This window comes from Squalius cephalus (genome assembly GCF_949319135.1).
Source record: "Squalius cephalus genome assembly, chromosome: 24".
NCBI lineage: Eukaryota > Metazoa > Chordata > Actinopteri > Cypriniformes > Leuciscidae > Squalius > Squalius cephalus.
The window spans coordinates 15282765-15304077 of record NC_137145.1 but is presented as its reverse complement, the minus strand read 5'-3'; the positions used below and the strand labels follow the sequence as shown (position 1 = coordinate 15304077).

General features: G+C 39.6%; 3 protein-coding genes across 4 annotated transcripts in view; 2 read left to right on the top strand and 1 right to left on the bottom strand.

Annotated features, from left to right (window-relative positions):
• Positions 1-7118, bottom strand: part of cct8 (chaperonin containing TCP1, subunit 8 (theta)) — a 48191-nt gene extending 41073 nt beyond the window's left edge. Inside the window, exon 1 of one of the 2 annotated variants that reach the window (XM_079860610.1) lies at positions 7040-7118. The gene's annotated coding sequence lies outside the window, so the exon portion shown is untranslated. Of the gene's footprint in view, positions 1-1240; positions 1311-7039 lie in introns of those variants that run through there. The other variant, XM_079860611.1, reaches the window with a different exon arrangement.
• The window catches only part of map3k7cl (map3k7 C-terminal like), a 40963-nt gene extending 30096 nt beyond the window's left edge, over positions 1-10867 (top strand). The window contains exons 3-5 of the mRNA XM_079860614.1: positions 1541-1599; positions 7049-7164; positions 9875-10867. Of these exons, the coding sequence (XP_079716740.1) occupies positions 1541-1599; positions 7049-7164; positions 9875-10055 (356 nt within the window). The 3' untranslated portion in view covers positions 10056-10867. The remainder of the gene's footprint in view (positions 1-1540; positions 1600-7048; positions 7165-9874) is intronic.
• A 293-nt stretch (positions 10868-11160) lies between these two features.
• bach1b (BTB and CNC homology 1, basic leucine zipper transcription factor 1 b) lies at positions 11161-18652 on the top strand. The gene is made up of 5 exons (XM_079860608.1): positions 11161-11284; positions 13230-13480; positions 13655-14746; positions 16183-16389; positions 17353-18652. The coding sequence occupies exons 2-5, from the start codon at positions 13241-13243 to the stop codon at positions 17794-17796; spliced, it is 1983 nt and encodes a 660-aa protein (XP_079716734.1). The 5' UTR covers positions 11161-11284; positions 13230-13240; the 3' UTR covers positions 17797-18652.
• Positions 18653-21313: the final 2661 nt, after the last annotated feature.

Here is a 21313-nt window from a genome sequence, read left to right as displayed (position 1 = left end):
TCACAATCCTCAATTCCATACACATGAGTGAATATTCATGAGGAGATGCAGTACCACTGACCCACCTACAGAGGCGCTGTCTCGATACACAGCTGATACACAAAATCAGGTAATTGTGAACTATGGGGACATGAGCTGAAATTTTGACTTTGAGCTCCCCCTAGCAATAGAAACACTTCTACATTGTCAGAATTATGAGGACACCGGCTCTGTCCTCATAATTCAAAATGTCCTCATAGTGTGGTGTGTATTCATATGAAATGTCCTCATAAATCACAAAAACACACACACACACACACACACACACACACACACACACACATTATACAACATGATGTACAGTATATATCACTATAGCTTTGTGATTAATTTTAGCAGCTATTTTTGTATTTATAGAAGAATATGTGTGTATATATATATTTACACTAAATAACTATATAATTAAATTGAATACTAAGTTGCTGCCTTACATTTTTAAGTACAATAACTTGGATGTTATAACTTGGAGTACTTGGATGTTTAAGTATTTTTAACTTAATACTTATTTAATACTTAAACTTCCTTAAAGGAATAGTTCACTTTAAAATGAAAATGCTGTCATCATAAACTCACCCTCATGTTGTTTCAAACCTGTATGAATTTCTTTCTTCTGCTGAACACAAAAGAAGATATTTAGAAGAATGTCAGTAACCAGACAGTTTCTGGGTCCCATTGACTTCCATAGTATTTTTTTTTTCCTACTATGGAAGTCAATGGGACCCATTGGTTACTGACATTCTTCTAAATATCTTCTTTTGTGTTCAGCAGAAGAAAGAAATTCATACGGGTTTGAAACAACATGAGGGTGAGTATATGATGACAGAATTTTCATTTTAAAGTGAACTATTCCTTTAACTTATTTTGAAGATTTAAAGCAATGTAAAAACATATGTTGTCAAAACTTGACAAAAAAAAAAAAAAAAAAAAAGTTCATCCCCACCTGGCCACATTCTGCAGGAATAATGTGCTTATCATGTTTCAGATAATACCCTTGCAAATTTCAATGTATATATATCTTCTAATTGGCCGTTTGGCTGATGCATGACTGTAAACAGGCCTGTTTTTAGCAGGCTGCATCAGAGGATTCTCGCTTGGACATACTGTAGCTCATAGCTGGCATGGCGGGAATCAGTACAGACAAGCCGTCTGTCAGAGTGCTCGTTACAGACAAGTCATTGCAAAGAACATGGGAGATACTTACTTTCAATCTGTCCGTTTAGGATTTAAACTTCATGGTCGAACAGGTGGTGTTCGAATTTGGCTTTTCGCACTGATCCGGAACCAGTTTCCAGGCGAATAACCATGTGAATGTTTACGCTAAGGAAACTGGACCTAGATCAGTGTAAACAGCTAACTGGACATGCTGTGGTGTCATGTGAACTGTGGTATGATTTAGCTGATTAGATGGATATAGATGTCACCACTAAGGCCTTGGAGTAAAGATCTCAAACATTAGCATTCTCATACCAGACATGTTCATCTGGCTTTCTTTTCCTTTCAGAGTTGAAAGATGCAGAAAATCCCCTTCCATCATTCCCTGACCTTGAGCAACGCCTGCAGGTAAAGTTATTAATAATCTATTATGCCGTATGCTTGGAATACAATTACAGAGTCTGCTGCATAGAGAATACAGCTAAAATAAGCATTTGATGGCTGCAGATTTTATGTATCTGACTCTATATCTCACAACTAAAGGTGTACTGTATATGATAATAATGGTTTGGGGTCATATGGTGTGACTTTTGGCGTAGGAAAAACTGCAGAAAAGGCTTAATCCACTGGACTAATATTAATGCTATAGTGTGTGCGTGTGTGTGTGTGAGTAAGTAAGTGGTGGGTTTGTGAGGCAGGGTGCAATTGAAATGTTCCTGCATGTAAGATTCATGAGGAAAGAAGCTAAATCAGAGAGGAATAGAGTCACATCCACCCAGACAACATTATAAACAACATGAAAATAATATACTGCTGCCTTAAAGGGATAGTTCACGCAAAAATGAAAATTATGTCATCATTTACTTGCCCTCATATTGTTACAAACCTGTATGAATTTCTTTCCTCTGATGAACACAAAAGAAGATATTTTGAAGAATGTCGGTAACCAAACGGTTGAAGGAAACCATTGACTTCTATAGTATATTTTTGCCTATGGAAGTCAATAGGGACCACAAACTGTTGAGTTACCCATATTCTTCAAAATATTTTGTGTTCAACAGAAGCAAGAAATTCATACAGGTTTGGAACTTGACAGATGACAGAATTAACATTAACTATCCTTTTAAAAGCGTTCATTGATGTCTATTGGCTGAGGACATTTGTTCCTTCTTATTTTCACATATTGTTACACAACTTATTATTCGGTTAATTTCATGGATCAAACTTTCTCAAAAAGGGAATATTTTAGCAATGCTTCTGTAAGACCACAAGATGGCATCGGTTACTTTTAAAGTTCTCGCTACAGTACCCAGGAAATCAATTGAACTTATTTACATTATTAAAGGTAAGCATGTCATTTTTAATAGTAATAACAATAATAGTTATTTTAATTATTAATAAATAAAAATAATTGTGCCAAAAGGGCCATGTGACACATTTTTAATATACCATTTTTGGTCTTATTTTGGACAATCTATGTATGAAAAATAAATGCTTGTTTCCATAATGTGAAAACTTGCTTTTCTTTTTCGGGTGATGTCCTTCAACTTTTCAGAGTCCAATCAATTCCCGATGGACAAAATGTCCAGGGCTGGCCTACAATTTTTTCCCACTATATGTATTGTTTTAGTCAAATATATTTTGAGAATGCTGTTTCATGCTGACATGAAGAGTTGGGTTTGACATTTCCTCATAACTAGTACAAAAATGTCTCTGTCTCTAATATGAAATGCTCACAGACAGGTTTTTTTTTTCTTTCTGTGAAAGAAAGCTTTCTTAGAAAACCTTTCTCTTAGAAAGAGAGCTTACATTATGAGGCATGAACAGCACTAAGTAGTGTATATTTTATTTTTTCATGAAATTATTGTGTTTTCATTCAAATTTGGTTTGTCATATTGTTATGATATAGGCTATTATGGATTATCAATGCCACGTGGTGTTTAGAATATCAGTGCCGCTCAATGTGAAAAGGACTGTTTAAGGAAGATCTGAAACCTGAAATTGTCCTACCTGAAAAAAAATATAACATTAACATATATGCAAACACACAGATACACCCACACACACTTAAGGGGAAAAACAGGGAGAAGTTGAAGCGCTTAGTCGTGTGGATGATATTCTGTTGTACTGTGCCGTGAGTCATTGCGAAAGAAGAAGTTCCTGACACAAAAGGAATAAAAAAAAAGTCAAGCGTCTCAATAATGTTTCCACATATTGCGTTTCATCTGTTGATTGAAAACTTCTTGTCAGGCTGTATGACGATTTTGTGTATATTCCAGGATGTAGCAGACAATCCAAATATAACATCATCCATCCATCCATCCATTTTCTACCGCTTATCCGGGACCGGGTCGCGGGGGCAGCAGTCTAAGCATGGATGCCCAGACTTCCCTCTCCCTCGACACTTCCTCCAGCTCTTCCGGGGGGACACCGAGGCGTTCCCAGGCCAGCCGGGAGACATAGTCTCTCCAGCGTGTCCTAGGTCTTCCCCGGGGTCTCCTCCCGGTGGGACATGCCCGGAAAGCCTTCCCAGGAAGGCGTCCAGGAGGCATCCGGAAAAGATGCCCGAGCCACCTCAACTGACCCCTCTCGATGTGGAGGAGCAGCGGCTCTACTCTGAGCTCCTCCCGAGTGACCGAGCTTCTCACCCTATCTCTAAGGGAGCGCCCAGCCACCCTGCGGAGAAAGCTCATTTCGGCCGCTTGTATCCGGGATCTTGTCCTTTCGGTCATGACCCAAAGCTCATGACCATAGGTGAGAGTAGGAACGTAGATTGACCGGTAAATCGAGAGCTTCGCCTTGCGGCTCAGCTCCTTCTTCACCACGACAGACCGGTACAGCGACCGCATTACTGCAGAAGCTGCACCGATCCGTCTGTCAATCTCCCGTTCCATCCTTCCCTCACTCGTGAACAAGACCCCGAGATACTTGAACTCCTCCACTTGAGGCAGGAACTCTCCACCAACCTGAAGCGGGCAAGCCACCCTTTTCCGACTGAGGACCATGGCCTCGGATTTGGAGGTGCTGATTCTCATCCCGGCCGCTTCACACTCGGCTGCAAACCGTCCCAGCGCATGCTGGAGGTCCTGGTTTGATGAGGCCAACACGACCACATCATCCGCAAAGAGCAGAGATGAAATCGTGTGGTCCCCAAACCTGACCCCCTCCGGCCCCTGGCTGCGCCTAGAAATTCTGTCCATAAAAATTATGAACAGAACCGGTGACAAAGGGCAGCCCTGCCGGAGTCCAACACGCACCGGGAACAAGTCTGACTTACTGCTGGCAATCCGAACCAAGCTCCTGCTCCGGTCGTACAGGGACCGGATAGCCCTTAGCAAAGGGCCCCGGACCCCATACTCCCGGAGCACCCTCCACAGGCTGCCGCGAGGGACACAGTCGAATGCTTTCTCCAAATCCACAAAGCACATGTGGATTGGTTGGGCAAACTCCCATGAACCCTCCAGCACCCTGTAGAGGGTATAGAGCTGATCCAGTGTTCCACGACCGGGACGAAAACCACACTGTTCCTCCTGAATCCGAGGTTCTACTATCGGCCGGATTCTCCTCTCCAGTACCCTGGCATAGACTTTCCCAGGGAGGCTGAGAAGTGTGATCCCCCTATAGTTGGAGCACACCCTCCGATCCCCCTTCTTGAAAAGAGGGACCACCACCCCGGTCTGCCAGTCCAAAGGTACTGTCCCCGACCGCCACGCGATGTTGCAGAGGCGTGTCAGCCAAGACAGCCCCACAACATCCAGAGACTTGAGGTACTCAGGGCGGATCTCATCCACCCCCGGTGCCTTGCCACCGAGGAGTTTCTTGACTACCTCGGTGACTTCAGCCCGGGTGATGGACGAGTCCGCCTCCGAGCCCTCAGCCTCTGCTTCCTCAATGGAAGACGTGACGGCGGGATTGATGGCGGGATTGAGGAGATCCTCGAAGTATTCCTTCCACCGTCCGGTGATATCCCCAGTCGAGGTCAACAGCTGCCCACCTCCACTGTAAACAGCATTGGTAGGGCACTGCTTCCCCCTCCTGAGGCGCCGGACGGTTTGCCAGAATCTCTTCGAGGCCGACCGATAGTCCTTCTCCATGGCCTCACCGAACTCCTCCCAGGCCCGAGTTTTTGCCTCCACAACCACCCGGGCTGCAGTCCGCTTGGCCCGTCGGTACCCATCAGCTGCCTCAGGAGTCCCACAAGCCAGCCAGGCCCGGTAGGACTCCTTCTTCAGCTTGACGGCATCCCTTACTTCCGGTGTCCACCACCGGGTTCGGGGATTGCCGCCTCGACAGGCACCGGAGACCTTACGGCCACAGCTCCGAGTGGCTGCGTTGACAATGGAGGTGGAGAACATGGTCCACTCGGACTCAATATCTCCAGACTCCCTCGGGATCTGGTCGAAGCTCTGCCGGAGGTGGGAATTGAAGATCTCTCTGACAGGGGATTCGGCCAAGCGTTCCCAACAGACCCTCACAGTACGTTTGGGTCTGCCGAGTCTGTCCAGCTTCTTCCCCCGCCATCGGATCCAACTCACCACCAGGTGGTGATCAGTTGACAGCTCCGCCCCTCTCTTCACCCGAGTGTCCAAGACATACGGCCGGAGGTCGGATGAAACGACTACAAAGTCGATCATCGACCTCCGGCCTAGGGTGTCCTGGTGCCATGTGCACTGATGGACACCCTTATGCTTGAACATGGTGTTCGTTATGGACAAGCTGTAACTAGCACAGAAGTCCAATAACAGAACACCACTCGGGTTCAGATCAGGGGGGCCGTTCCTCCCAATCACGCCCCTCCAGGTGTCACTGTCGCTGCCCACGTGGGCGTTGAAGTCGCCCAGTAGAACGATGGAGTCCCCAGTCGGAGCACTTTCCAGCACCCCTCCCAGAGACTCCAAGAAGGCCGGGTACTCTGCACTGCCATTCGGCCCGTAAGCACAAACGACAGTGAGAGACCTATCCCCGACCCGAAGGCGCAGGGAAACGACCCTCTCGTTCACCGGGGTGAACTCCAACACATGGCGGCTGAGCTGGGGGGCTATAAGCAAACCCACACCAGCCCGCCGCCTCTCACCATGGACAACTCCAGAGTGGTGAAGAGTCCATCCTCTCTTGAGGAGTGTGGTTCCAGAGCCCAAGCCGTGCGTAGAGGTGATCCCAACTATCTCTAGTCGGAATCTCTAAACCTCACGCACAACCTCAGGCTCCTTCCCCGCCAGAGAGGTGACATTCCATGTCCCTAGAGCTAGATTCCGCGTCCAGGGATCGGGTTGTCTAGGCCCCCGCCTTCGACTGCCGCCCGATCCACTTTGCACCGGCCCCTTACGGTCCCTCCTGCAGGTGGTGGGTCCACGGGAGGGTGGCCCCACGTCGCTCCTTCGGGCTGAGCCCGGCCGGACCCCATGGGGGGAGGCCCGACCACCAGGCGCTCGCATACGAGCCCCAACCCCGGGCCTGGCTCCAGGGTGGGGCCCCGGCTGCGCCATACCGGGCGACGTCACGGTCCTCATTTTTTTTGTCATCATAAGGGGTTTTTGAACCGCTCTTAGTCTGACCCGTCGCCTAGGACCTGTTTGCCTTGGGAGACCCTACCAGGGGCATATAGCCCCAGACAACATAGCTCCTAGGGTCATTCGGGTACTCAAACCCCTCCACCACGGTAAGGTGGCAGTTCAAGGAGGGGATAACATCATAAAGAAAAAAAACCAAGTTCCTCAATTTATCCCCAGTTACTCTTGTAGCAAAAGTATACTGTATTTGTCAATTCACTCTTTTAAAAAGAGCAATTGTGGGAAAAATAAAACGCTTACAGCTTTATTTACATGTAATAATGTCATCATGTTCCTACCTTTAACAGCCGGTGTTGCCGTGTCGGTCTCTAAAGGAGTCCATAGAAGTGTACAAAGACCACTGCAAGATGGCCAATGAGTTCAACCAGGTCAAACATGAAATCGCCTGGCTGGAAGACAGAAAGTAAGCTTTAAAAATAACTTAAAACACAAGCTCAATACATGTATTCATGATGTTACTGAGATTCAGAGCTGTTAACCACACTATTATGTTTCTACAATCAATAAATATATTCTGATACAGTAGCCTATACATATAAACACACACATCTTTGTAAGTATGAACAGACAGATCATTGGTCAAAGCTGCATTTGTCTGGAGTTTCCTTAATAGTCATGCTCTGTGCCTGTGTAATCATGACCAGAGTTGGCATATGTATTGTGGTATAAAGGGCTTTTTGTTTTTTTAACATTCACATAGCAAAACCACACTTTGATGAAAATGAAAGTGCACTGTAAAGCCTTACATTTGAATATACTCCACAATTTAAGATTGCAAACAACACTTTTTTTTCTTTTCTTTTTTTCAAACGACCTAGTATAGTAGTATCATTTTGTAAACATAACTACGAATATCTAATCAGCCGATCATATGGCAGCAAGTTGGGGCGATTCTAGGATTTCAGAATTGGGGGATCAGCCCCCAATGAGGGCATATATATATATATAGTGTGTGTGTGTGTGTGTGTGTGTGTGTGTGTGTGTGTGTGTGTGTGTGTGTGTGTGTGTGAATATAGGGTAGAAATAAACAAAATAGTAGGTTAGGTCATATATACATATCAAGTCAATCCTTGAATATTGATTTAATTTCAAATCATTTACCAACCAATATTCATTAAGAATTTTTTTTTTTTTTTTGCTTTCTATTTATTAAAAAATATAAGAGCACATGAATCAATTTTCCACTTCTATAATTCAAAGTGACATCGAAAACCACAAATGGCTTTACTCTAAGGCTAATAAATGTGTCACAATTACCTGCTGGGTCAATATTTAGTTGAATGAAATAACTCACATGATGTTTCTCTGTCTTTGTCATTTACTCTTATAAGCAGTTTAAATGCAGAGATGCAAACTCATCAGGGGTGAAAAAGGTAAAAAAAAAAATGTTTTAAACACGTAATATTTTAAACACTTTATCATTTTTTTTTAACTCTACAGTTGTGCAGTAGAATTCACTTAAAAGAAGATCTACATTTCTCATTTTCATTCATGGAGATAACAAGGCAGACTAAAAGAGGAGGAGGAACCGAAGCCTGCCACCTCTTTCATGGGGGTTTTAAAGGGGACTGAGCCGATCACAAATTCGTACAGATTACAGAGTTAATCGCAAATTTTTCAGGGGGGGCTGGGTGGACATTTAGGGGGGCAGAAGCCCTCAAAATAGGCCTAGTGATACCTCTGGCAGCAACTCATCGCATTTAGGCATGTAGACATAGTCAAGAAGACGATCTGCTGAAGTTAAAACCGAGCATCAGAAAAGGGAAGAAAGGTGATTTAAGTGACTTTGAACGTGGCATGGCCTTTGGTGCTAGACGAGCTGATCTGAGTATTTCAGAAACTGCTGATCTATTGGGATTTCCACGCTCAACCATCTCTAGAGTTTACAGAGAATGGTTCGAAAAAGAGAAAATATCCCGTGAGTGGCAGTTCTGCCTTGTTGATTCCAGAGGAGAATGGCCAGAGTTGTTCAAACTGATAGAAAGGCAACAGTAACTCAAATAACCACTGGTTACAACCGAGGTCTGCAGAATCTACAAATCATCTCAAACTGGTTTCTTGAGCATGACAATTAGTTCACTATACTCGAATGACCTCCACAGTCACCAGATCTCAGTCCAATTGAGCACCTTTAGGATAAGGTGGAACAGGAGATTCACATTACAACTACGTTATGCTTTCATGTCAATATGGACCAAAATCTCTGAGGAATGTTTCCAGAACCTTGTTGAATCTATGCCATGAAAAATTAAGAGAATTCTGAAGGCAAAAGGGAGTCCAACCCAGTACTAGCAAAGTGTACCTAATCAAGTGGTAATATATATATATATATATATATATATATATATATATATATATATATATATATATTCCAGGATCCATGGATTGTTTATGGAGGGAAACACAAACAAAATTTCATGACATCTAAATGCCACTGAAAATGTCCAGAGTTTGTTCTCTTTCTCATTTGCTTTTTTTTCTTAAAGAGGAAAACACATGAACTTTTCCAGATACACTGAGTTCCAATAAAGTGCCTAACTCAGCTGTTCAGGGATATACTGTAAATCAATTCTGTACATTTTCTGCAGATTTATTACTCATAACCATTTGTTGATGTTCCCTAACGGTATATAGTTTGTGTCTGATTCATCCTTGTTTGGTTATAGACACTTTTAACCCTTTTTTCACATTTTAAGCATACGTATTAAACGTGCCTGTCACCACACTACAACCTTGCTCAAACGATTAACTTGGTCCAAAGGGCAAAGCAGAACGGATCACCGGCTGACTCAGTCACTGTGAGCTAGAGAAACATTACAAAACACAGAGAAGTCATCCAGACTTCTGCAGTTCTGTCTATAATAAAAATGTTTTGTTTGTTCCACAATTGAGATTGTTTCAACCCAGCTACCAAAAGCTATGGTGCCAACAGGCTCACTTCCTATTAAATAGTTTCAGGCACGGAACAGCCACCTGTAGTCATGTGTGTGACACCCAAGCCATATAATGTGTTATTTTGGCACACACCTTTCATATCATCATTACAGTCATTAAAAAAGTTATGTAATGAATGATCATGTATAACATTTATTATATATGTGTGCCATTCTCAGGAAAGAGCTCATGGCTGAGCTGCTAGAGGACGAACAGGCTTCGATGGAGTTTGCGCAACTGGAGGAGGAATACAGGATACTTACGGAAGAGAACCGGAACCTGATAACAGCCCACAGCGAGCGAGCGCAGCAGCTCGAGACGCTCCGAGTGGTCAGTCAAAAGAGACAGGGCTCCTCGTGACCTTTGACACCAGTGCGAAAGATTTTTCTCTTCTGGGTCTTTACTACAGCTTATAAACATCTCAGCGTTCCTTCAGTGGTTATGTACTGAAGCGGAAAACTGATTTTGAATCAGTGTGCTTAGACTGAGACACTTAATCAATGTATATAATATTTTAAGCTAATATGGGTCCTTTTCAGAGCAGATGGTCTTGTGGCCCAAAGATGAGGTGAGGGATCACCTCACTCATATATTTCTGAATTTGTATTCTGAATATATACTTCTTTGTGTGATTTAAGGGCGTGTTTGTGGATGCACTCGCCTATATTGTACAGTTGAAATTTTATCAGTGTTTTACCATGTAAACTGCTCTGCTGAAAAAGAGTAAATGTTACTCTGAGTAAAAGTTTTTACTGTTTACTGTCTGTCAGTTGCATAAAAAAGGAATTGAGGATCTACATTTCTGTTTAGCTATTTTAGTTGAATCAAGGTGATAATAGACGTATGACTACACATTGTGTAGTCACTCAGCAATAGGGAACTTGAGTTTCGAAATGTGATCTGATCATTTTAGGATTGTGAAACCCTTCAAAAATATCAATGGCTGACACCTCCTACACCATACAGCTAAAATACCAGCGGTGTTGTCCACAAACCAGTTTAGCAGCATGAAATGTTTGCTTCCTCAAGATTCAGTGGTATTTTAGTTATGTCTACTCTAGTCTTTTGTAGTGCCGGTTTCATTTTCTTTGTCTGACTGATAGACCATTTATGAAAAAAATGCCATTTTTGTTTTCACATTGGTGAAAATAAAGCAGAATATCATATTTCATATAGGTCCGAATGCTCAATATAGCCTACCAGACAATTTAATTTTGGGCTATTTAAGATGCCGTTTTCTCTTTTTGACAAAGATTGTTTTTTGTAAAGTTTCCCAACTCGGGACTGAGAAGGTTAAATTATGTATATATGTGTGTGTGTGTGTGGCGTGGGTGGTGAAAACCAAGAAGGTCTGGTGGCGATTTTTTTTTTAAGGAAGTCTTGATTGATTGACAGGACAGAGGGCCAATGAAAGGCGGCTGTGTTTGAGAAGGCGGGACAAAAACAATTTTGGGCTGAAGTCACACGACACCAGAGTGAAACACAAGCGCCGCCTTGTTTTCATAGTTACAAGTGATCGCTTTAAGCAACCCGAGTTAGTATGTAGTGTCAAATTCTTCTTTTACTCTCACTCTCCGGTGATATGACAGGTGAGTATATACGAAAGCTAGTGGTTTTGTTAGTTTATGTATGTCGAAACTGAGAGACAGAAAGTCATGGAAAATGGAGATCGATCAACTTTATAATTAAAAGTTTAAATATCTAATTTAAATGTTAATACTTATGAAAGAAGTTCAGCTATTCTACAGTTTCACGACATATCGGTGGAAGTTTTTTAATGATCACGATCGTGGAAGCGATAATATTCTTCTATACAGATGTCTTTTTTTCGTCGGACGTAGGCTGTCTCAAAACATAATGAGCTTCCTACCTAGACAGCATATTTGGGCATCATATCCGCGCTTCGATGGTTCCATTCAAATATGTAAAGCACCTGAGATACCTTATACTGTCTATGTAGGCTGCTCACTAGGTTTTGTAGCACAATCGTAATGCTCGGTATTTATTACATAAAATGCGCGTCTGTTGTTTTTACTCGACACATTAGGGAAACGAGTTAAGATGTTTTCGTCTAACAACACAAAATACTCTAGCTGAACTGTATGAGGCAACTGGTCCCTAAGTTCTTTATAAAGTCGAGGAGTTTAGAGGAAAGGAACAGACGGGGAAAATGCTTGCTCATCCTTTATCAGCAAAACCGAATGAGTCAGCAGAGCGCGCACACTATTGCGCCACACACGCGCGCGCGCGCATGCATACACACTCATGACTCGACTAGATCAAATTATTATCAGTAGTATTATCAGTTGAGATAAAGAGTTCCCGTGGGTAAGGACACGTACGTTTGGTGTTTCAAAAAGCATTTCTTCTCGAGGCACTTTTGTTGTCGACCGAGTGTGAGGCTTTTTTTTTTTTAAAGAAGTATTACGCGAGCATGAGCGCTGTTGTTCTGAAAATAAGGTCGGCTGTGATACCAATTTTCACCTTCACGAAACGAAGCGCCGCAAGCTAGACACAAACTGGAACAGAGTCGTTAGTGCTACTCTGAGTTCCAGAAGTAAATCCCATTAATTTTCTTTTTAATTTATAACCTTTAGCTGACTTAGACCTATTGTGAGCTATGAGGTTGATAACTTATGGCAATGGCATATGTGCTTATGTTGAAGCCAACAGTCCATATAATTTCAACTTATTTGTAAATAATAGTGTTCAACAGTGGAATCCTGGTTGAAAAACTTCATTACCATGATTCTGCAAAAAATCTCCACCAATCAGGTAATCGAAAAATCAAATACTCTAGCGCCCACCCACTTCCTATGCTCTCAAACTACTTAGCCTAAATATTTGTGTATAGATGCATATTTTGCCATAAACGTAAAATCTACTGATTCTGAATACAGTTGAGATCAATAGTTTTATATTTATCCATTTATTTTTAAATTAGATTGTCATGGGATTGTAGTTATTTTGCCTATACTCATTCAAGTACATAGCCCTGTACCTTTGTCTTTCTGTACGATTTTCAAATAGTTTTTTTTTTTTCCTTCAAATAAAGGTTTGTAAAGTTGCGATTCAAACTCATAGCTTGTTGTTTTTGGATCATGGATTATAACCCTTTAATGAAAATACTTCTGGAACCAAATTCTCAACAACAAAAAAGTGGATGGGCAACTGTTGCACACTATAAGGTGTTTGAAAATCACAGGGGATTATAAAATTGTGTATATGTGTATATATATATATATATATATATATATATATATATATATATATATATATATATATATATATATATATATATATATATATATATATATATCTGCAACATCCATACAATGATTTAGAAAAATCTTTATCCAAAAATAGGACATTGAAATTCATTGGTCAAACTGTGTGATGCCTGATTTATATGCCAAATGAATGAGTTATCTCAGTCTAGGCTATTTGTCATGTTGTGAATTATTTTAGTATACACTTGACAGTTTTCTTGAATTGAGCACATGAAAACCTATTGTTTATGTTTTTACCATACAGATTAACTCAACATGTCGATGGAAAGCTCAAAGTTGTTTAAGTTCACCTTCCAGTCATCTGTGCACAGTTCCTACGTTCTGCAATGTCTGAATGAGCAGAGGAAGAAAGATCTTCTGTGTGATGTGACTATTGTGGCGGAAACCCAGAGTTTCCGGGCCCACCGGGCAGTTCTGGCATCCTGCAGTGATTACTTCAGCGCTCGTGTGTCCAGTCATACACCTGAAGGGATTGTCATCAACCTTCCTGATGAGGTAACAACATAATCAAAGGTCTGAATTGTTCAAGGAGGAAGTTCATGAGATCTTTGGCTCAGCATTGTGGCAGAAATATTTAATTCTTCAGTGTTAATATGAGATGTGATGCAAAGAAAAGGCAGATTTTAATGCATTTGATTTAAAATCTATTGTTTTTTTTTCCATCTTAAGGTTACCTCAGAGGGGTTTGAACCCTTGCTGGATTTTGCCTACACCTCAAAACTCATCTTTACCAAAGAGAACGTGCTGGAAATCCGTAACTGTGCTTCAGTTCTTGGTTTCAAGAACTTGGACAAAGCCTGCTTTGACTTCCTTCTCCCCAAGTTCTTTGACAGCAGCAGAAGCACATCAAAAGTCCCAAAGAAGTGCTGTAAAACCAAATGCTGCAAATCACGAGGAGCTGAATTGAGCTCGATTAACAAGGACGATGCTATTGATGAAGATCAATCATTACTTCAACCCTCACAGCCTCAGCTTAAAGCCAAAGAGCCATCTTGCCCTCCGTCGGTGGCCATTGAGGATGTCGCAAAAAGCTGTTACAGTGGGAAAGACTCAGATTACTCCTTCCTGTGCCCGAAATACCGCAAGTTTCAAATAGCTTGCGGGAAGGAGCGATCCTGTCTGGATGTCTGCGACTCGACACCCATGTCCCTTGACAAGACAGATGACGACTGTCCTTTAAACTACCTTCCTTGCTCAAGCAATGGAGACTGCAAGGAGAGGTTGTCATGCAATAAAACAGATGAAGATGAAGATTCTCTTCTTCCTGAATTTTGTCCTTTGAATCCTGGTCCTTGCACAGGCCAGCCATCCTTTCCAACCTGCAACGAGTCGGCACATTCCATTTGTGACTCAGGAGACTTGTCTAAACGGGGAATGTCCCCTCGCTCAGGAATAGATGATGCTGAGAGAACATACATGGAGCTCAGAGATGACCAAAGCAATGAACAGAGGAGCACAGAGGAAATCGAGGTGGCCAAGCAGCTTACATCCTGGCCGGATTCTTGTCAGGCGTCTCCCTCTGGCCTGGGCCTGGTGGAGAAACCCTCAAATTGTCTGAAAAGCTGGTACCTGGATTCCAGAGCATTAGAGTGTCCATTTATGCAGAGCTTTGGCGCGGTGGGTGCTCAACTACACGATGGAGAGGGGGGATCCACGTCCCAGGGCAGTCCGTACTTACACTCCAACCAATCAGGGGAGGACTCTGATAGTTTTGACACAGAGGGGGACAGTGAGTCTTACAGCAGTGAACGAGTGTGTGAGGTGAGGACTGGTTGTATTTATCAGATGTGCTTCATTGATCTGAACAAACCCTTATCTCAAAGTGTGCAGTTTGTTGAGGAGAGGTGTGTATTACATTAAGTGATCAAACTTCCAATAGTTTGACAACTTTCTAATAGTCCTGATGGATAATAAAATGGGCAAAAAAACAAAAATAAATAAAACGTCAGACTTACTTTATAGATGGAACATGAATAGAGATTGATATATTGCTTTATTAAAACTGATATGATGAATATTATGAATATTTTATGCAAATACAATTATATAATTAAATTAATAATAATAATAATTATGAATTATTTGTTGTTGTTATTAACATCATTTTAATAGTAATGATGATAATAATGATTAATATTGATATAATTAATTAATTAATACCATTAAATGAATTGCATTAATATAAATACAGCATTCCGATAATAATAATTATTAATATCATTATATTTATTCAAAGTTGTTTTAAAATCAAAATGGTTGCAAATTTCTATAATTTTTTTTTGCATTTCTTACTTAAGTATGAGTTGCTGTTATTATTATTATTTTTATTTTAGTTGAATAATTAGCCAGCCATACATATCATTAGTTACTTCACTTGTTAATAGCATTGTTGGGTGATTTTCTTTGGAGACCCTCCAAATGGTGCCATTTGTCAGCATACCTGCTATTAAGTCACAGTGCGATACAGATACAGCAAATACAGTTGGTGGTGGAGCAGTAAGCTTGTTTCCACCACAGAATAAAAAAAGGGTAATTGCGACTTTTTTTCTCACAAATACGTTTGCATCTCGCAATTCCAACTTTTTTCTCAGAATTGTGTGATATAAACTCGAAATTGCAAGTTATAAAGTTCTGACTTTTTTCTCGCAATTGCGAGTTTATATCTCGCCATTCTGACTTTTTTCTCAAAATTTCTCTCCATCGAGAGTTATAAAGTCAGAATTGCGTGATATAAAGTCACAATTGCGAGACAAAAAGTCAGAACTTTATAACTTGCAATTTCGAGTTTATATCACTCAATTCTGAGAAAAAAAGTTGGAATTACCCTTTTTTAATTCTGTGTCTGAAACAAGTATCCATAGTAAGCAAAAGCCTGGCACCTGCGGAACGAGTTTTTCTATTTGTTAATGCATGTTGGACTTTGCCCTTTTCAGTGCCTTTTGAGCAGGCTGGAATGTACCTACTTTGCACACCTGATAATGACTAGTCAGACTTACAGTAAAGTCAAAAGTCCACAAACGTCCTGATTGAGGACTTAATGAAACCCATTAATCTTTTACTCTTTAAATATCAAGCAAAGTAACATTACAGTGTTTAAAATATAAACAGACCTGGTGCCATGACTAAGCAGGAGGAATATGACATATTTGTTTAGTTGATGATAGACATGTTGACCCATTTCCGTTCTTTCACTCCAGATGGCGCTGCCGCTCTCCGTGGATCAGATCGTGTCTCTGAGCAGGAACGACTTCCAGCAGATGCTGAAGCAGCAGTGCTTCTCACGGGAGCAGCTCGATGTTGTGCATGACATCCGCAGACGGAGCAAAAACCGGATTGCAGCCCGTCGCTGCCGCAAGCGGAAACTTGACTGCATACACAATCTGGAGTGTGAAATCGAGAAACTGGTGAGTATCCGAAGTAATCCCTAAAGGCTCAAAGGTCATAACTGTACACAAGCACCTCAAATACCTCATTCAGGATGAAAGTTTTGATCTACAGCTGCTATTTCAGTGAATTTCACAAAAATGTGATCACATTTCACCCCAAAATCACAGAAGAAAAATTAGAGATTTTATTGTTATTAAAGAAAATACAAAACTTTTTTAAGGATTTAAAAAAAAATAAAAAAATTAACAGGATTTTATAGATAAAATATTTTTTTTTAAATTGTGGGTTTCATTAGTTAAAAATACAAAATAAAATAAAGCAATACAATGATAATGTAGAAATATTTTAAATAATATTTTATTTATTATTTATGGTAATGATAATTTAGGGGGGAAAGGTGCTGAAATATAATTAAAATATATATATATATATATATATATATATATATTATTTTTTATATATATTATTTGATTTGTGGGTGAAATATGACCTGGGCAGGTTTTTGTGAGATTATACAGATCCACCTAAAAATATTTGAGTAAAATGATAAAAATAAATAAAATTATAAAAATAAATGTAATTGTTTTCACAATGTTTTTATGCTGATTCTAAGACATACTTGAATGAATGTTTTTTGAATATATGACTATTTAATTAAGATCAAATAGATGCAAATAGAAAGATTAAGATCAAATAGAAATAAATTATATATATATATATATATATATACAATTAAAATGTAATAAGGGCTCATATTACATAAGTATGCGCATGCGTATATATATATATATATATATATATATATATTATATTAGAGCTTTCAAACTGATATATAATATGTAAATTATGTAAAGTAACCTGTTTCATTTGCATCACAAAATTAAAATATTTTTGTTCATGTTAAAATTGTGCAATCCAGTGAAATTGTATATGCAATTCAAATGCATAAATCTAAAAAAAAAAAAATTTGTTCTCTGCAGAGGAGTGAGCGCGAGAAGCTGACAGTAGAACGGATAAAGCTGAATCAGATGAAGTTGAAGACCTGGCAGAGTTACTCAGGCCTGTACGAGAGGGTCTGTGCTGAAGCCGCCCTCAAACCTGAGCAGCTACAGGTGCTGGCCAAATATTCCTCTCCGGACTGCCCTCTGTCTGCTTTCCTGTGCTCCTCCCCAGACTCACACCCGGCCCAGGCTTCAGACTTTTCCACGCACACCTGTTGCTCTGGAGCCAAACCACCAGTTCATTCCTCAATGGAAAACACCGTAGCACAATCAAGCTCGCAGAACCTGTTACCTCTGGGGGTCGTAGAAGCTCAGTCACATACCTGTCCACCTGACGCCTCGGCTTTTGAGAAAAGTGAGTGTCGTTCAATGGTGAAACTCAGCACAGATCTTCTCAGCAGCAAGCATGAAACAAACAAATAGCAAAATTAGACGTGTTGGTTGAAGGAAGGACCACAGAAAATCACGGAAGGATTTTTTACATCTTAAACTGGCTCACTGAAGATGCATTTAACAAACGTGACATCACTACTGTCCTCGTCTGATGTGTGTGTGTGTATATATATATATATATATACCTTTTTTTTTTTTTTACTCAAACCCTTTAAGCATTAGCATTTAGTTTATATTGGTCAGTGTTCAATGAAGTATTCCTTTACCTAACACATGTCCCTGAACATCCTCACATCCTCATAGAATCAATCAGCCAGGATCATTTTTGGACTCGCAACACAACAAACCTCATCTCGCAGCTCAATAAAACCTTTTCTTCTTCTCAGGGGACATAACGCTATTGGACTATTATTGTGCTGTAGTCTGTTTTTGCTGAAACTGTGCCACTCATTTAAGTCTGGAAACTTTATAAAAGAGACTAGTTAATCTGGGATCAAACTCTCAGGTGTTCAGAACTGCACTTACTGTAGTTTCACTAATGCTGATTTTATGTAATTGATCTTTTTTCCAAAATCGAACGGTCATTTGTAAGCAAAAAAATAATAATTATCTGATCATTTTTCTTTTTAAATTGAATGTGATTCTATTTTGATTATTGTGCTCTTAACATCTTGCTTGGGACCAAATTATTATCTCTTAAGAAACTGAAAGCTTAATAAATTATGAAAATGTGTATATTTGAAACAGACTTGGTTTCCTGATTAGTTTATTGTTTAATCTTTTTTTTTTTTTTTTTTTTATGCTTCACAGTATCTAAAGGATGAGCTACTGTACATCAGGGTTTCCCAAACTGGGGTTCGGGAGTTAATAAAAACCAAAAATTTAATAATTTAAACCAGTGTTTTTTTTGTGTGTTAACTAAAACTATTATAAAAATATAATATAAATAAATATAAATAAAAGCTAATATATATATATATATATATATATATATATATATATATATATATATATATATATATATATATATATATATGTATATATATATATATGTGTATATATATATATATATATATATATATATATAAGAAATGTTGAAACATATAAATAGATTTTTAAAAACAGAAACTAATAAAAAAGACAAAAGAACAGCACAAAACGTCAACTAAAATTAAAACTAATTCAAAATAAGTACTATAATTGCATATAAATACTAAGATAACACTCATTAAATCATATACAAACAAAACACAATGTTTTATTAAATATTGTATATGAATAAATATCTATTAATATGAAAGTACATTAAATATTTTATTGTTTACCTGCATGTCATATGACTATTAACTGACATCAGAGAACCGTGATCATGCAAATTTGCAGTTAAATTATCAAAATATTAACTTTACAAATGTACAGATACTTCAAGTAAATTGTTTAGGTTAAATGGGTTTGGCTAAGACAAAAGTTTGGGAATCCTCGAGGTTACGTGACGGTTTTCTTTATTTGCAGTTATACATTTGTACCAACAGATGGCAGAAGCCAACCAGACAAAGTTTCATATTTGCATCCCTTCATGCTTGATTAACTATCATAATTACAGCACTGTAGTTGCGTCTGTAATATGTAAACACGATCCAGTCTAAACAAGGACAGCTTGAAGATAAATTCGTGAAATTATTTCATATAACAATGTGTGTTCTCGCAGAACTAAGAATGGGCGTGGGAAAATGACAGGCTGTGAGGCATTTTTCATAATTTCAATCACTTTGATGGATATTCTTACCGACTGTCAGCCACAGAACAGTATGTTCGTGTTTGTGTTTGTGTGTCTGTTCCCTTGGGTTAATCTGCCATGATCATCACTTTCTGCACCCAGACAGCCATCGGATATAATTGATCTTCAAACGACAAAGGAAAGGACCATCAGAAAACGGATTCTCTTTCACTATTCAAACTCAGTATTCATTGTGCAATAGCATATTAATTGTCACATTATAGTCAGAAAAGCAACATAATGGTTAAAACATCCTAATAATCAAAGAATAAAAACTGAGTGAAATAGGTGAGCTGGATGTGTGATTCTGTAAATGTATTCATTCAACATACAAACACAAATCCCTCTGAGACCACAAGACACGTGGATTTAAATCTTCTCTTTCTTAAAGGGGCAGTTCAAAATAAATAAAAAGAACCATTGCCCATTTGACTTCGTTTACGCTGTGGAACACAAAAGAAGATGTTTAGCAGAACGTCCAGGCTGTTATTTTCAATGAAAGTGGACAGGGAATTACAGTCATTGTATGGGAAAATCTTCTTTTGTCATCTCCAGAAGAAAAAGTTATACATGTTTTGACAGATGAGGGCGAGTAAATTGTGATGGGCAACATTTCACGCTGTTGTCTGTTTCAAAAAGACAACTGATGCTTTGCGCCAGGGTTGTGTGGTCATGAAGCTTACGATAAGACAGAGGAGGACACAGTTGCATCCTTCCTAAGTCCCTCACTGTTCTGAGAGGAGTTTCAGGTAAAATCAGAGAATGTCACGTGCACGTAATCTGTGACCTCGATTACAATATAGAAGACAAAAAAAAAAAAAAAAACCGGCTTGGAGGTTTGGATTAAGAGTTATGAGGTTAGCAGATTAGGGACAGGGAAAACAGTATTACGGCGGTCTAAACTGAATCCCAGAATTAATCAAAATACTAAAAAGGAAAAAAAAACAACCTTAAGCTGGCAGTAAACGTCATCACATTCAGCAGCACAGTAATATTACGCCATCTGTGTGGATTTGAATATAAGCTCTTAATCACTGATGTACTACACAGTTCAGAGATACGATGATATTCACTAGGTATGAGACACTAATAGTTTGCTGTGTTTTAAAATAAGCATCATTTCCATGGTTTCGGGCGTTAGGAACAGGGTGTTCCACTTTTTTATTTTTTTTTACAGTCTATGGTTAGGATCCTGGGGCCGTATTCACAAAGCATTTTATCTTACCACTAGGAGTACTCCTAAATCGCACTAAAAGATTTTAGCTAGGAGTTTTCTCTTAAAAGTTATTCACAACCACTGATCTATATAATGTCATTCTATATAGATCAGTGTTCACAACGCCTTTCAGACCTACTCTTAGTCTTAGTCTATGGTCTTAGTAAAGAAAAATGACAACTCCTAAACTAAGAGTGTGTCTTCGTTACTATGGTTGACGTCATTACTCATGCACGAGCTTGACTGAAGTGACCACCTTGATTGGCTGATGATTGTAACGCGGGAATGATTCCAAACACCTCCCCTACGATGATGAGTGACAGGTGACAGGTCTGAGAATGCGTGCGCTACACAAGTAGTGCGAAGGACGGAAGATGATGAATAACTGTATAAATAGCCTAAATGAATAAAGAGTAAGGCAAAACAAATAGCCGAGTAGCCTAATGAAACATATGGATTGATGCAATATCTTTGCAACATTATTGAATTAATCTGTCACTATGCCTCTGCCTACGTTTACAAAGAGAAGAACATTTTAATTTGATTCACAATGA